This window comes from Egretta garzetta, unplaced genomic scaffold, assembly GCF_000687185.1.
Source record: "Egretta garzetta isolate BGI_Z169 unplaced genomic scaffold, ASM68718v1 scaffold329, whole genome shotgun sequence".
Taxonomy (NCBI): domain Eukaryota; kingdom Metazoa; phylum Chordata; class Aves; order Pelecaniformes; family Ardeidae; genus Egretta; species Egretta garzetta.
In genome coordinates, this window is record NW_009269999.1 from 5,987,828 (window position 1) to 6,002,899 (window position 15,072).

The 15,072-nt window shown below is 57.9% G+C and overlaps 1 protein-coding gene across 2 annotated transcripts in view; it reads right to left on the minus strand.

Moving 5' to 3' along the window:
* Positions 1–14: 14 nt before the first annotated feature.
* DGKZ (diacylglycerol kinase zeta) overlaps positions 15–15,072 on the minus strand; it is a 44,232-nt gene continuing 29,174 nt past the window's right edge. For both annotated transcript variants that reach the window (XM_035902907.1, XM_035902906.1), the window contains 20 exons: positions 14,818–14,878; positions 14,312–14,425; positions 13,767–13,907; positions 13,208–13,286; positions 12,854–12,909; positions 11,722–11,784; positions 11,412–11,485; positions 11,191–11,302; positions 10,712–10,911; positions 10,327–10,427; positions 10,111–10,190; positions 8,588–8,657; positions 6,636–6,676; positions 5,856–6,046; positions 5,272–5,303; positions 4,450–4,493; positions 3,946–4,066; positions 3,373–3,409; positions 2,982–3,081; positions 15–603 (listed from right to left, as the gene is read on the minus strand). In XM_035902907.1, the coding sequence (XP_035758800.1) occupies positions 487–603; positions 2,982–3,081; positions 3,373–3,409; positions 3,946–4,066; positions 4,450–4,493; positions 5,272–5,303; positions 5,856–6,046; positions 6,636–6,676; positions 8,588–8,657; positions 10,111–10,190; positions 10,327–10,427; positions 10,712–10,911; positions 11,191–11,302; positions 11,412–11,485; positions 11,722–11,784; positions 12,854–12,909; positions 13,208–13,286; positions 13,767–13,907; positions 14,312–14,425; positions 14,818–14,878 (1,834 nt within the window). In that variant the 3' untranslated portion in view covers positions 15–486. The remainder of the gene's footprint in view (positions 604–2,981; positions 3,082–3,372; positions 3,410–3,945; positions 4,067–4,449; positions 4,494–5,271; positions 5,304–5,855; positions 6,047–6,635; positions 6,677–8,587; positions 8,658–10,110; positions 10,191–10,326; positions 10,428–10,711; positions 10,912–11,190; positions 11,303–11,411; positions 11,486–11,721; positions 11,785–12,853; positions 12,910–13,207; positions 13,287–13,766; positions 13,908–14,311; positions 14,426–14,817; positions 14,879–15,072) is intronic.

Below are 15,072 nucleotides of genomic sequence, written 5' to 3' on the forward strand. Positions count from 1 at the left end.
TGCACAGCCTGTGCCTCCTGCGGCTGTGCCAGACAGGAGAGGAGGAACAGGACATGAACCTAGCCAAGCATCTAAAGGAGGGGCACTGTCGGCAAGGAGAGGGGGTGAACAACGATATCCCACAAGGATCATAGGTAGGAGTTTGTGGAGGGGCACTGGCATCACTCCCATGCACAAGGGTGACCCGGGGCTTCAAACTGGCCTGCTCCAACAGGGCTGCAGGGATGGAGCCCATCCAGGGCAGGGAACGTGGTGGATGAGGGGCGAAGCGGGGGACACACAGAGAGCCAGGCTTCAAGTCCCAAATACCCACTGTCCTCATAAACAGAGTCCCAGCCCAGCCTGGGGCAGAGCTCTGCTGGCTTCATCTCCTCTGGGGACCAGGTTGACATCTAGGGAAGGCTGGGCCAGACTCACAGCTCTGCCAGTCGCCATCATCCTCTTCTCGTCCTGCCCGAGCTGGCCTGAACTAAGGCACGCCAAGCACTACACAGCTGTCTCCTGGTCCTCCCGCTGGATCATCTGGTAGTGCTGTCGGTTCTCGAGGTAGGCAGCTAAGTCGGGGTCATTGGCTTTCTCGGCCCGGTGCTTGGGGGTGTCTCCCTGCATAGGGGAGGCAAAAGATGTCAGAGCACCGAGCACTGCCTGAACACTACCTCAGCACCCAAAGGTGCCCTCACTCCCCCACCAAAAAGGTGGCTGCAGCTGGGTGCAGCAGAGCCTGCAGCCAAGCCCCGAAGTGGGCAGTAGCCAAATGGCCAGGTGCTCGCCACAGAGCAAAAGCGTGGTTCCGAGGAGCCCACCACTGCTGCGGGGCTGGAAGCTGTCACCTGAAGGGCCATTGGCCCCATGTGCGGGCCAGGACAGTGACCATCTATCCCTGATGTTCACCAGCCCCCTGAGAGGAGACAAAGGTTGGTCCCTGTGACCTGCTCTTCCCCGGCGCTGGGGAGGCAGGCAGGAGAGGGTGAGGAATGAGGGGTATGTCTGGGGAATGCCCAGGAATACCAACCCCCCTTCCCTCTCGCAGCCTGGCTAGCGCTCCCGCTCCCGGAGGAGGATCACATTTCACCAGCTTATTGCAGCCATCTGGACTGTGTCCACTAATGAACTCCCGCACTCCATAAAAAGCAAATCTGTTAACAGCTCCCAGCTCCGTCTCCTCTCGCCCTTCCCTCCCCCTGCTCCTTGCTCCTCCTCGCCAAGCGCCCGGGCTCTGCTGTGCCGCTAAGAAAGGCCGCGGAAACCTGGCGCTCTGCCGCTGCCATTGAAAACCGGCCCCGGAAGGGATGCCCAGCCTGCCTGGCTCGTCCCCTGGTGTGCAGTGGGGCACAGGCAGCTGCGGCAGGGTCTGTGGCCTCCATGGCGACCCACAGCCGTATTTCTCCAGCAGAAACAATGGTCAGACAGGGGAAGCCTCCAGCGGGCCTGGATGTGGCTGTGGACAAAAGCCCACCTGTGCACGGCGGCAGAGAGGTGCGATGCATTGAGAACCCCCTCTTTTGCACATGTACCCCAAGACCCAGTTACACCCCACGGTCCCGCAGACATCCCCCTGCACACATGTAGGCAGGGGTAGGCAGACCGCTCCGTGCTCCAGTGCCAGATCTCCTCAGGGGCCTCCTCTCCGCAGCCCCTGAACGCAAGCACTCATTTAACAAAGGGGGGGAAAGACCAGAGGAGGAATTGAGTTTCTTTTCCGTCCCCCTGCAGAAGCCCCACTGCAACGCTGCCTGCCCACAGCCTGAAACCGGAGCTGCCAGGGCCCCTCTGCCCAGCCAGGCTGAGGCACGTCAACCGATAAGGCTCAGCCTCCCTCACCGCTGCAGGGTGCAGGATCAGCCCGCTCCCAACCCCTGCCACAGGTCCAACACTGAGGCTTCCAATGAGGTGGGTTCGTGCCTGTGCAGGCAGGCTGTGACCCAGGGCCCGCGCGAGGTCAGCACAGCAGCGCAGAGGGGTCCCCAGACAGCTATGAACCTGGATGCGTGTTTGCACAGGCATGTGCAAGCCCCGTTCCCCGGGGCAGCCCTCATGCCTGAGCGGGGCTCCCTTTTGTGCTGGCAGGTTGGGGGCTGCTCCCCTCCTTCAGCCAGATGAGGGGGCTGGGGGCAGAGCGGGGCTGTGCCCCCAGAGCTGCCCTCTCCCCTTGCCTCTGCCGGCTGAGTCTCCAGCCAGACCAGCCCCCTCTGGGCACTAGGCAAGGCCCAAGCCTTGGCCAGGACCCAGGAGGGGTGACAGGGAGCCAGAGCTTGTCTGTACAGCGTCTCCCTGGCAGCTGGCAACGGGGCTGTGCATTGTCTGAGGTGGCCCCCAAGCTCCACTGGCCCCAGCAAGTTTGCACTCCCCAGCTGGGCTCCTACGCTGTGTCCCAGACCCACAGATTGCACCTTCTTGGCTTGTTACTACACCTTCTCTGCTACAGCCCATCACTACAAGCCTCTACCAGACAGATACGACCATGTCCCCTCTGACATCCACCAGCCCCAGGAACCACGACTCCTCTGCCGGGGCTGGCACAACTCCCCGGCACCAAGGCATGTCTCAATTAACTCGGCATGCAAGGGAAAGGGCTCCACTGCCTGCTCCTGCTCCCTGCAGGCTGGCTTCACTCGCCGAGAGGAGGTCCCAGTGCCCCCATCACAGCCACCCGCGGGGGAGCCCTGCAGCTGGGAGGGAGCTCTCAGAGAGAATGTCCTTGCTCTGACCCTGGAGGGTGGGAAGGGGAAGACAGGGATGAGACATTCCAGCCCCTGGCTTCTAATTTAATAAAACAACAGGGAGAGATGTGTGGGGAGGAGAGGGATTTAACCCCTGTGCAGCTGGGCTCCGCTGGGCAAGCATGGGTGCTTCTTGTTAGCTCCTCTCTGGCTGGCAAAGATGCCAGCCAAAGCAGCCTTGCCCTGCAATCCTGCTGGCCCTGCTCCTGCCAGCTCCTCGGTCCCCCCAGAAAGCCCCACTGCCAGCCCTCCCACCATCACCTGCAGGTCCGTCTTCATGAGCGAAGCCCCGGCCTCCACGATGTAGTGGCAGATAGTGCGCTGGCGCAAGGCTGCAGCCTGGTGCAAGCTGGTTTCGCCGCTGGGGAGGAGAAAGCGAAGATGTGAGATGCCCCCCCTGAATGGGGACATGCAGCACGTGCAGGTGGCAGCAAGGGACAGCAAATTGACTGCAGCAGGAGCTCGCAGTGGGTTGCGTGCTTGTCCAGGCAGCCCTGGCAGAGGAGGAGGTGCTGCTTGGGGACAGTCAGTCCAGAGTGGACTGGGAACCATGCTTGGTAATTAGCGTGAGGGCAGCTCATAAGCGCCCAGACAACTGGCTACCTTGCAGAGGGTCTGGCCAATAGGTAACACAAGTCAGTCAGCAACTTACTTCTCCTCCTCCGTGGCATCAAGGATTTCTGAAGGGGCTGTGGAGAGAAAGACAGTGCAGGGCGAGTGAGACCCAGTTGCAGGGCAGAGACAGACCCACCTACTCCCCAGTTGCACTCTGTGACTTTCCATAGGGGCTGCTCTTTCTTGCCATGCTGCCTGCAAACCTCCTGGCTCCAAAGCGCTCAGGCCAGCAATAGCATCTGAGCCCAGCTGAGATCAGGGAAGAAGAGCTGTTGTGGACTCATCACAGAGAAATACCTAAATAAAAATAAAGCTGCCTCTATTTCAGTGGGAGCTGCCAAAAACAACAGGTCGGCTGCCCTGAAGGCAGGAGGAGGACACTGAGAAATGTTTCCCAGAGACATGCTGGTTCCTGCCAGGATGCGGCAATGACCATGGAGGTACCCCAGTACTGGCAGACAGATGCCAGGGAAAGCCCATATGCCAGAAGGATGTAACAAACCTGGAGGGAAGGGATCTAAGCCTAGAAGCACCCCCCTCTAAGCAGAGGTTTGGGCTTTTTTGGCTGCCAGGCTCCTTTGCTAAGGGTGGCACTCTGACCCCAGCTCACCATTCTCGATGATGTATTTGACGATGTCCTTGCTCCCTGATTTGACGGCATGGTGGAGGACAGTCTGGCCCGAGGAGTCTCGCACCATCAGGTCTCTTCCAGCCTGGTGCAGCTCTTGGAACTACAGGATTGCGAGAGTGCTCGAGATGAGTGGCCTTTCCCAGCTCCAAGGCCCAAGCCCCAGCATCGTGTCCCTGGGGTACTTAGCAGTTTGCAGGGATATTTGGGACCTGGCGGGGAGCTTTGTCCAGCTCAGCCACACCGCCAAGTCCCTTCCCTCCATGTCCCCCAGGCAAGGAACAGGGCTTCTTGCCAGAAGCCTGCCTGGTTTCCAGCCACTGCTCCTGGAGGAAGGCCCTCAACAGGAGCTGCTCCAGGGCAATCGTGGAGTGCGGCTGGCAGGGCTTCCCACAGCCTGAGGGGAATGCCAGCCGAGCAGGCTGCGGGGCAAGCACCCAGAGCCAGCCCTGGCTGCACATCGCAGCAGGCAGCGGGAGCACCTACCTTGCTGAAGTTGCCACTCTTGGCAGCTTCTATCAGAAGGTCATCTGCAAAGAGAGATGGGTTGGGGTCAGAAAGCCAAGCTGTAATGCCATTTATCTAACTGGGGAGCCAAGGGCTGGGCACCAGAGGCTCAGCAGTCAGCTGGACTCTGCCAGGTGCTAACCCCTTGGTCAGGCTGATTTTACATGGCTCCCCCACCTTCAGGCATGTAAGGGACAAGCCAGGGGAAGGGGGGAGACCCCACGTAGCTGAGGGCACAGCCAGACCTCAGCCCCAGGGAGGTGCACATGCAAGGGGGAGCAGTCTCTGCCCATGGGCAGGATGACTTGCAATGGAAGCAGGGAGCAGATCTCCTGGATGTCGGCCAGTGGCTGAGACGCCTCTCACCCATGACTCACTCACACTTCCAGGCATTGGGCTCCGCTCAAGCTCCAGGAAACTCTTTCCATTTGCTCAGCTCGGTGAGGCCCCTGACCTTGTGCTCCCACCTCCAGAGCTCCTGCCACTGCCTGGCAGGGACAGCCCCTCAACCCAGCCCACAGCACTCGGCTCCACAGGTGGGGGATTAACCCCTCTGCCACACCATTTCCCACATGGTGGAGTCGGGAAGGCGCCTGGCTGGGCCGCTCCACAAATCACTGTCAGATCTCTCCTGCCCACCTCTGCGGTCACCCGCCTGCAGGGTTCTGTGCTCCCACCCAGCACACAGACAGCAGGGCTCCTGCCTGCACGCCAGGGAAAGGATGGGCCAAAAAACTATGGTGGGGACCCAAAACAGCATGACCTGAGAGAGGGTGTGACAGGGGGTGGGACAGGACTCACCTTTGTGCGGGAGGCAGTGCTCAGGCTCAGCGCTGGAAGGGAAGAAGAAATGGCATAATTAACCCTGCCAGTCCTGGCAGTAGATTGCCCAAAAGAGCACACGGCGGGTGGAGGGATGGCTGTGGAGAAGCCTGCCCATGGCACTCCTCCAGCAGGCAGGAGCAGAGGCAGGCCAAGAGACTTTGCTGCTCTTTGGTCATGCCATCTGCTTCTTCCCCTTCCCCACTCCCATTTCTACTGCCCCCATCCCTGTTGCTCACTCATACCCAAGGCCGGCCTGACTTGGGCCAACAGACACCCATGCCCTTTGCCCCATGGACCAGGTGCTGGAGCTGGACCTCACAGCTAAGCCGCCTGGTGATGCCCCACTGCCTGCAGCAGCACTGGCTAGAGAGCAGGGAGGACAGGACAGCATCTCACCACTTGGTCTAACTCAGCACTGAATTCCCGCTTGCTTCCAGGGACCCCCCCTGTAATCTGGCCCAGGGATCAATGCAGTGAAGCCAACCCGGCTTCATCTTTCATCCATCATTCCCCATGCCTCCTGAGGTCCAGCATCCCATTCTCTCCCACCCCAGACTTACCTGGGGGCAGGAGAGGAGGGTGGAGAGGAGGAAGAGGAAGGGAATGCAAAATGGTGCCCAGTGGGCACAGCAGATGAGTCGACAAGGTCAGGCATGGCAGGAGAGGTGCCCACGGTCTGGGTGATCACCAGCTCTGGGTCCAGCACATAGAGTTCATCCTGAGAGATCTCTGTCACATAGTTGAGGTGCTCCTGAAAGACACAAATCAGCCTCCTCATAAGCAAGACCCATAGCTCCCTCCCACCCCCTCACATGCCACGCCTTGTAGCCAACCCACTCGCTCAGCAGAGCGATGGTGGCTCAAAGAGTCCTGAGACCTATGCCAGGGAAACCTCCGCATCTCCTTGTCCTTTCCAGGCTTCCCATCTCCTCCCAACCTAGCAGCTGACCCATACACCTCATCTCCATGTCCCCCTCTCCAGGGCATTAGGGAAATTATTTAATGCTGGGTAAAACGACCCCAGTCAGTGGGTGCCTGGCCAGTCTTGCTACATTGCTATTCCTTACCCGCTCTGCTCTAGGGTCCTGCAGGTGGCTTCCAACCCAAGTCTCTGTGCTCCTACCCACACTTCCTCCCTTTCCACAGGAACCTGGAGGTGCTGGGGCTGGTCCTGGGCTAGGCCAGTCACACCACCCCTTGGGGGATGCGGGGCAGTGGTGCGAGACCTTTGTGTCCCCAAGGCTGAGCCTGCCTGTCAGTCCATGTGAACGCAGGACACTCAAGCACCTTCCCAGCAGATGCCGGGGGGGGACAATGGCGTAGGACAAGGCCATGCTCACCTGTGCACGGTCTATCCTGTAGAACCGATCAGCTGTGGTTGCTGTAAGAAAGAGACAGAGTGAGACAGAGTGATTCTTGGTGTGGGATGTGGAGATGGCTGCCTTCTGCCACCAAGAGGTAGCGAAGGAGGCATGGAGGGCACGGCAAAGCAAAGAGCACCCCCTGACCAGGAGCAGCCCCTTTCCCTTCAGGACCCTGCTGTTCTCTTTACCTGAGAGACAGCCCCTTGGGCCTACAGACCACCATGCCCCTGTGCAACACGCCTTTGCTTGCCATCTCCTCCTTGATGACTCCAGGTAGGGAGCCCCAGGGAAGGCAAGAACATGTCTGGCTGACGCCATGGCCTTTCTGGGGACTTTTGGGTGCTCTAGCATTAACCTGAGCAGACAGATCTCAGGGCTGAGCAGCACATGTCTCAGCATTCACTTGCACCAGGTGAGGAACTACTCCAATTTTACACGGTGCACCTTGTTGCAGAGCAACAAGAAATGGTGACACTAGGCAGGGCTGGAAGAAGAGGGAGCTCAGCCTCCTGCTGACTTGACTGAGTAAGGTCCCGTGGACCAGCACAAGGCCATGTCAGAGCTTGTGACCGCCAGGTACAACAGAGCACACCACCACCAGCTGTAGATCCAAGCCTCTGTCTCCTGGGATGGCAGCAGAGACCTTCAAACCAGCCTCCAGCTTGTTGCTGGTGGGGTAGCCTGTCTGAGTGCATCCCTCTGCTCGTCCCTCTTCCTTAGAGGAGAGATCCCCACAGGAGGAGAGGAGCTCCTTCAACACCCAGTGGAGCAAGTGGCTGTGCTGGAGCCAGACCCATGCAGCTACCACCCCTGGGGGAGCAGGGAGGGGCCAGGGACTTAAGGCATCACCAGGGGAAAGCAGGACAAGCAAGAGCACAGCACCAGGACAACTGGGTCTCCACCCAGGGTGGCACTTCCCCTGTGTTCTGCCAGGCTGTTGGTGCCTGCCCAGGCGAGGTTGCTGTGGTGGGACCCTTGGGGACCCAGGGAATTCTCTCCACAGAGTGGGGACGGGCCAGAGCAGATAAGAGGAGTGAAAGAACCCCGTTTATCCTGTCCTGGCTGGAGATTTACAGCCAGGGAGCGTCTGCTGAAGGCCTGTAATTCAGCTGCTTGAATGAACCTACACTGTCTTGAATGAGGCTCTGGCCTCTTTCCTGACACATTTTCCTGAGCCCAGAACCTGCTGCTGGGAGACTGGCAGGAAGAGGGAAAGCAGTCCTGGTACAGCAGTCCTGGTAGTGACACCTGGGAGCAGCAGCGCCAGCAGTCCCACATGCAGGGCTGGAACCCCAAAGGGAGAAACTGCATCCTCTCCGCCTACCACGAGGCTCCCGGGCCCACTTAGCAACCCATGGCTGCACTCTGCTGCGCTCTGTGCCCTGCTACTGGGAAGTCAGGGAGATGAAGTGCCCCCAGCAGTCATTTCTCTTGGCCAACTTCCAGGTACAGAGGGAAAGCTCTGGAGCTTCTTGGTCAGTAAAGGCAAAGGGAGAGGAGAAAGCTACTTTCAGGCAGGGGAGAAGCAGCTGGAGCCCAGTGAGGAGCCTGTTCCCATACCACTGGGATGCTCAAGGTGAGTCTTGCTCTCAGCGTGCTGGAGCAGGGGGGCCCCCTGCCTGCATGACAGATGAGAGCAACCCCAGCAGTCCCAAGGTGATGGGACACACACACTGCCAAGCTGCCTTCAGCTCCAGGGGCAGGAGACCAGCAGACACCCCTCGCTTCTCTCGCCCCTTGCTCCACTCGTGGTCAGCAGCCAGAGACACAGCCTGGGGCAAAAAAACTGCTGCACTCAGCTGCAAAGACCCCAACATCCATGAGTCCCAAGTCCCATGTGGCTCTCAGTGGCTTATCACTAAGGGTCTGTCTCTTCACTTCCCCAAATCCAGACACAGCCAGCACTCCCAGGGGAAGGTGATACTCACAGTCCAGGAAGCACCACTTGGGCGACAGCTTCTGGGATGACAGTGTCTTCGGTTTGGCTCCATCTCCCTCCTGTATAAAAAAAAGAGAGGATGAAGTCGTGTCTCAGCCTCCCCATCTGTCCCCAGAGCATCCCTCCTGCTTTGGGAGGTCCCCGCAGACATGGAAGACCACAGGTGCTTGGATGGAAAGGGGAACTTGAGCACAGGCACAGCACATGGTGACACGGAGCAGCACAGGACAGACTGGAGCTGACACACACCAGCTCACTGGAGAGAGGTGCCACAAAACGAGCCCATGAGACCGGCATGGTGCACACCACAGATGGGCCCAGGGGACAGAGCAAGGCCATACACACCTGAAAGAGCAGGCACTCTAAAGCAGAGGGCTGTGGAGGGAAATCCTGCAGAAAGGCAAGGTGCGCCGTTACAGCTGTCGTCTGGGCAGGCCCCCAGCCCCTCTCTCATCCCATCTGTGTTGCTTAATGTGCTGCCATATCTGGCCTTACACACTGTGTGGCCAAGGTCCCTGGTCCCTGCCCTGGTTTGAGGCCAGAGCACAGTGGTTGCCCAAGGAGAGAGAAGAGGTAAACCACGAGGTGACCAAGGAACACTAGCCTCAATGCACAGCTTTAGAGGTGCAGGAGGTTGCAGAGGCAGGAGGTTGCTGACACCACAGGAAAGTGTTACCCTCTGAGCCTGGGAGCTGCTAGTGCCTGTCTGCATGTCCTCACCAGTGCCTGGGCACAAGGCAGGCAGGGGACAGGCATGCAGAGCAGGCAGAGCAAGGAGCAGATGCCAGTGTGCCAGCCCGGGCAAGCAGCTCTGCAACCCAGCCCTGCAGGACACTACGCACGTGCTGGATGGGATTCCCTCAGGCACAAGAGCCAGCTAACTGGGGACTGAGCAAGGCCCCTTCAGTCTTCTGAGAAAAATCAGACTGAGCAGTGCAGCACCAGGAGGGGCACACTGTGGGCTCAGGAGGCATTGCTCGCCAGGAGCAAGGGTTACACAGCCTGTGTCCAGGTCATGGACAAGCACATTGGCAGGACCACAAAAGTTAGTACTTGCAAATGAAAAGAGTTGGAGGGGGAAGCAACCCTAATCTAGGCGCCCTGGGAGGAGCAGAGCCAGGAAACACAGAGCCCACAGAGGGCTGAAGGAACACAGCACAGCAAATGAAGGGACAGAGGAAAGGCCTCCCCAAACCCCCAGAGGCTGACAGGCCCCCATAGGATGTATGCTGGCCTTTTCCACTGTCCCGTAATATTTCTGAGCCACTGACACTCTGGGCCTAGAGAACAAGGTCAGAAGAGCAAAGATGAGAAAGAAGCTGCTGGAGAGCAGGGAGCAACAAGCTGTCCAGCTTGAGATCCTGCCTCCACCATGGGGCAAAGGCAAACTGTGTCCTGCTACCAGAAGCGGGAGCATGTGTGTTGGCGCGTGCACCATGGCTTAGAAATCCCTCCCCTGAGCCCCTCCATCCTCAGCATTCAGCCACGACCACTTCCCACACAAAGCCTCACCTCCTGCAGCCTCTCGATTTGGGTCCGGCACAACTCCAGGTCACTGTCTCCTGGAACCACAATGATCCCCAGCGGCACAGCTGCACGACAGGGCACAGACACAACTAAGGGAGCAGCCCATGCCCCATCCCCAAACCCTCACACAGCTGAGCCAAGGGCACTACTGGACTCAGGAACTGTGGCTCCCACCCCCTGGTCATTCAGCTGGTCACTCACAGGCTTCCTTGAGCTTTTCCTTGTCATAGTGCAGTGTCTCGTAGTCGCGCATGCTGATTCGGCTCACCCGGATCCGCAGCCGCTCAGGCACTGGCTGCTGGCTGCGTGCAGGGGGGAAGAAAAAGGGAAGGGATCAGAAAGTGACAGCCCCCTTTCTTCTTATCCCACTCACCCCTCCAAGGCAGGCAAGAACATGGACTGGTCTGGAGGGCTTGGCACCAGCAGCTTCTCTAGCATCAGGGTCTGGCCATACTTCTGTGACCTGATCCCTTCCCAGACCCTTCTTGAGAAAGGATCAAAATGCCTCTGGGAGTGATGGATTAGTCGCATCCCTTCCCCCTCTATCCCTTCAAGAGGAGGTGGCAGATTGATCTGAGGAACCTACTCATTGAGCAGAGGCATGGAGTTGCGCCGCTTGGTCTTCTGCACCATGTTGGCTTGGTTGCGCAGGGAGATGTGGATGCAGGAAGCCGCCAGCTTGCAGGGCTCTCCATCCACCTGCATGGGGATGGCCTTGGATGTGGTGAGAACCACCTGCCGGCACTGGCACAGCCGCTCCCCGTGGCCACCGACCTGCAAGGCAGCCTGTGAAAGGGTCCAGAGTGAGAGCAGAGCATGGATTGAGGGGTGGATGCGGGGAGCACCCACTGTCAGCCAGATGCTGCAAGCAAACCAAGTTCTGGAGGGTATCCACAGAGACCAGGGCACAACAGCACCTTGCCTAAATGTCAGAAAGCAGACACTGTCACACAGGCCAGCACTACAGCTCCTCAGGAGGGAAAGTGGGGAGCTGGCTGATGGTTGGTCAATGGGACCAGTTGCTCCCCTCATTGCTAGCTACAACGGGCAACAGCACCGACTCACCAGGGATGTCATGGTGAAGCCAATAACTTCAATGCAGCCATCATCATGGCGCTGCGGCTCAAAGTCGTGGTGCTCCCCGGGGTTGCCCCAGGGCATGGTGCCTGCACAGTACCTGTGAAGGGATGGCAAGCAATGCATGGACAGGACCCCCCAACTTGGGCTGGAGTCTGTGGCATGGGGCTGAGGAGCCCAGCACGAGGGCAGGTCCTGAGGCTGCTCACCTGGGGATGTTCAGGAAGACGAGGCACTGAGGCTTCAGGTCCTGGATCTTGGAGGTCAGGTCTGTCCCATCGCACTGGAGACAACACAGGGGCATTCAGGCTGCTGTAAGCGGGGGCTTGGCCCACCCTACCCACCTGGGAGGAAATTACCTCCTCCTCTGCTCCCCATGGTGACTGTCCTCCAAGGCAGGGGAGGCCAATGTTCCCAGGAACACACCCTCTCCCCAATCACGAGATACCCAGTGTGCCAAGGGACCGCCCCTCGGCAGCTCAACCCCCTCCCTGGCCCAGAGGACCCCTGCACACTCACAACCAACTTGACATGCTTCGCTAGGTCTTTGGAGCTCCCAGTGAGAAAGTCGGAGAAAGCCGTCTGCCAAGGCAAGAGGCAGTGTTAGCACCCACATGTTCACCGAAACGGGCAGCCAGGAAGCCTTCCACCAACCTTCAGACCTCAGCTGCTGAGAGCAGCAACTCCCTTCCTTGTCCATTGGCAGAAGCCCTCTCTTCTCCCCTCCCAAAACAACCTGATCCATTCCTCTGGCCATTTTGCCTACCAAAAACCTCAGGGCACCTTTAGTAACACTGCTCAATATTCCCTTACCAGCCCAGTCCCAGCTTTAGGGAAGAGCTGGCAAGGTGGCGCTCCTCTTGTGAAAGACTCAAGTCACAAGAGACAAATTCAGTCTCAAGCTGCAATGAAGTACCATAAAACAGAGCTGGTGTGACCTCATCTAGAGATACGAGGAAAGACAGTATGGTCTCTGTTACACAGATCCTAGGATCCCCTTTGGGTTTAACTGTAGAGAGAGGAGGGGAGACACAAACAGGAGAGATGCGAGAAGGTACACAGCAGCACTTGGCTTTCAGTACTGCTTAAACACTGGTCACCCAGCCACATGGGTAGGGAGGTATCTTGAGGATGGGGGGGGATGGATGAACAAAGGCAACACAGACACAAAGCTCTAGAGGTGAGATATAGGAGGGTGGCATAATTAGCCAGGGAGCTGTAACTGGCCCAAGGTACAAAACAAAAGACCAAAGTAGTGTGGGGACTCTATGGAAAGGCTTCCCATTCCTCTGCAGGGGGTACAGCCTGCCTCCCCACAGCTCTGGGGAGGTCCTGCCTGGGTGACCATCGTGAGCCGGAGAACATGAACAATAGTGGCAGGAGATCAAGACAGCAACTGTAATGCGGGCCAGAGAGCAAGCTGTACCGCCAGCAGTGCTCACAGCCAAAGAGGAGCTGTGACTCCCATGGCTGCAGCCCTTCTCCAGCACCTCTCCAGCTTCTGGGGGGGCTCAGCTTGGGTGCACGTGAAGACCCATGTAACTCAGATGAGTGAGTTGAGGGTGTGGACAGGAGCCAGGGCCATGCCTGTGCTCCAGCTGACACTAAGGGCTGCTATGAAGGCATGACCAGATACCCGCCACATACTCACCCCAGCATAGAACATTTTATTCCGAAACCGGCTGTTGAACTTCTCAGGGTTGGCCTCTAGGGAAAGGAGAAAAAAGTCCAGGTCATTGGCCTGCACATGGAAATACTTTACTTGCCAGCTCCCCCCAGACATGGCTCTCCAGCCAGCCTCAGCCAGGAGGCAGCCCCCAGCTCTCTTCCCCTGGCAGGCACCCCTCTTCCCACTCTGTACCCTCCACTTGCTCCTCAGGTTTCACCTCCAATCCTGTCCATGGGGCAATCCTCTTGTTCCTTTCCCAAGGAGCATTTTCTGGGCCAACCTCTGGGGCACCCCATCGCCCTAGACCCTGCCCTAAGCCCTGCCACCCCCCCATACCTCGGGATTCGTGGAACTCCAGCGTCACCCGCGCGTCAAAGCCAAGGCTGAAATAGTTATTAAAGACATCCAAGGGGAGCTGAAACAGAAAGGAAGAACAAAGATGAGGCTGTCAGTGTGTGGCCACGGCAAAGATGAGGCAGAGCCATGCACTATGCTCAAAAAGCTGAAGGACTGGAGGCTTGCCTTCCCCCCAGGAAAATACAGAGGTCACCAGCCTGAGATGATGGTCCCTGGCTCTTAGGGGTAAGGGACATGGCTCAAGGGGACACACTCTGCTCTCCAAGATACCTGCAATCACCCATGTTTCTGTTAAAGAAACAGTCTCAGAGGGGATTGGGCTTATACCTGCTGCCAGTTGTGGTTAAAAGCCTCTGGTGGACATTTAGTTCTGATCTCTACATACCTCACCATGAGTGCCACGGGTCAGAGCCATGGAACTGGAGCAGGGAAATGCAAGCCCAACACCGCAGCCCCAGGTGCTGGGGCTGCCTGAGCCAGTGGGAGGAGAATGCAGACCCCCAGCGCAAGGAACAAATGTGGAGAGCTGGTGTCCCACCTTGTCAGCAGCTGCCTCATCCTTTTCCTCAGGGATTGCGTCAGGGTTTGGCTCCACATGGAGGTTCCAGCGGTCGAGCTGCACAATGTTCCCATCTTCCACGTGTGACAGGATCTTGGACAGAGGCTCATCTGTGTAACCCTGGTGAAGAGCAGGACTTGGTGAGTCTCCTACCCGCCTCCTGCAGAGATGTCATCTTCTTTGGGAAGACATCCCAGAGCAAAGGATGCAGAACAGATCAATTCTACCTGAATGCTCAACAAAGTGGGACTTTGAATTTAAAACCAATACATCTTCCTTCTAAATATCTCCCAAAGTTTGAAATAACAATTGCTTTTGTTAATGTCCTAATATACTATAACCTAATTCAGAATAATTAAAATGTCAGAAGAACGGTAACATCCAAACTGTGCTTATTTGTTGGTCTGTAGTTAGGGAAAGTCAAAACAGCCAGACAGTGCAACTCTCCACCTGTGTGTCTGGAAATGGAGTCGAAGTGCTCAGCCCCCCTCTGTCAGCAGTGAGCTCTTCTGCCCATCACTTACCCCACCCCAGTTCAGCGTCCTGGCCAAGTCGTTCCCTGTCCCCAAAGGTAGGATGGCCACAGGAGGAGGTGGGTTGAGGCGTAACTGGTCCAGAATGGAGAGAATCCAGCCCACCTGCTCGAGCAAGAGAGTGCAAAGAAACAGTTGGTTATTTCAGGGACCGGCAGCACTAGCAATGGCAGAGGGGCAGAGATGGGGTCCCCTTAGCCACCACCGAGGCTATTCACAGTCTTTAATGCTCCAAATGGGTGCTGCGGGAGATACCAGTAACCCCAGTGAGGATGCACGCCGCCCAAACGAGCAACAAATCCAGACATGCCACAGACTAGCACTCCCTGGAGCAGTTCATGAGGGGACCCACAGTATCCAGTGCCACCAGCTGGACCACAGACACAGTGTGAACATTTTGCCCCATTCTGGATGACAGCAAGGAGGGTGGCTGCTGCTGGCACTGGAAAGGCCTGATGCAAAGGGTACTGCAGGCATGAAGGGGCCAGGGGACTCACCGTGCCATCTCCCCCGCACGCGAGGATCCGGAGGTTGTGGACCTTGCGGTACAGCTCCAGCCTGCAGCGAACAGAAAGGGTGAGGAGGGGAGGGAAGAGGCACTGAAGGCATTATGCAGCGGCTGCAGGGCTCCCTGCCCTCACAGAGCCCATGGCATTCACAAAGCCACATGCATGTCTCCTGCCCCATCACCACAGCGGTTCACAGCAGTGGGCAAAGCTGCCTGCCTTCACCAGCTCTTGTGGAGGAAGAGC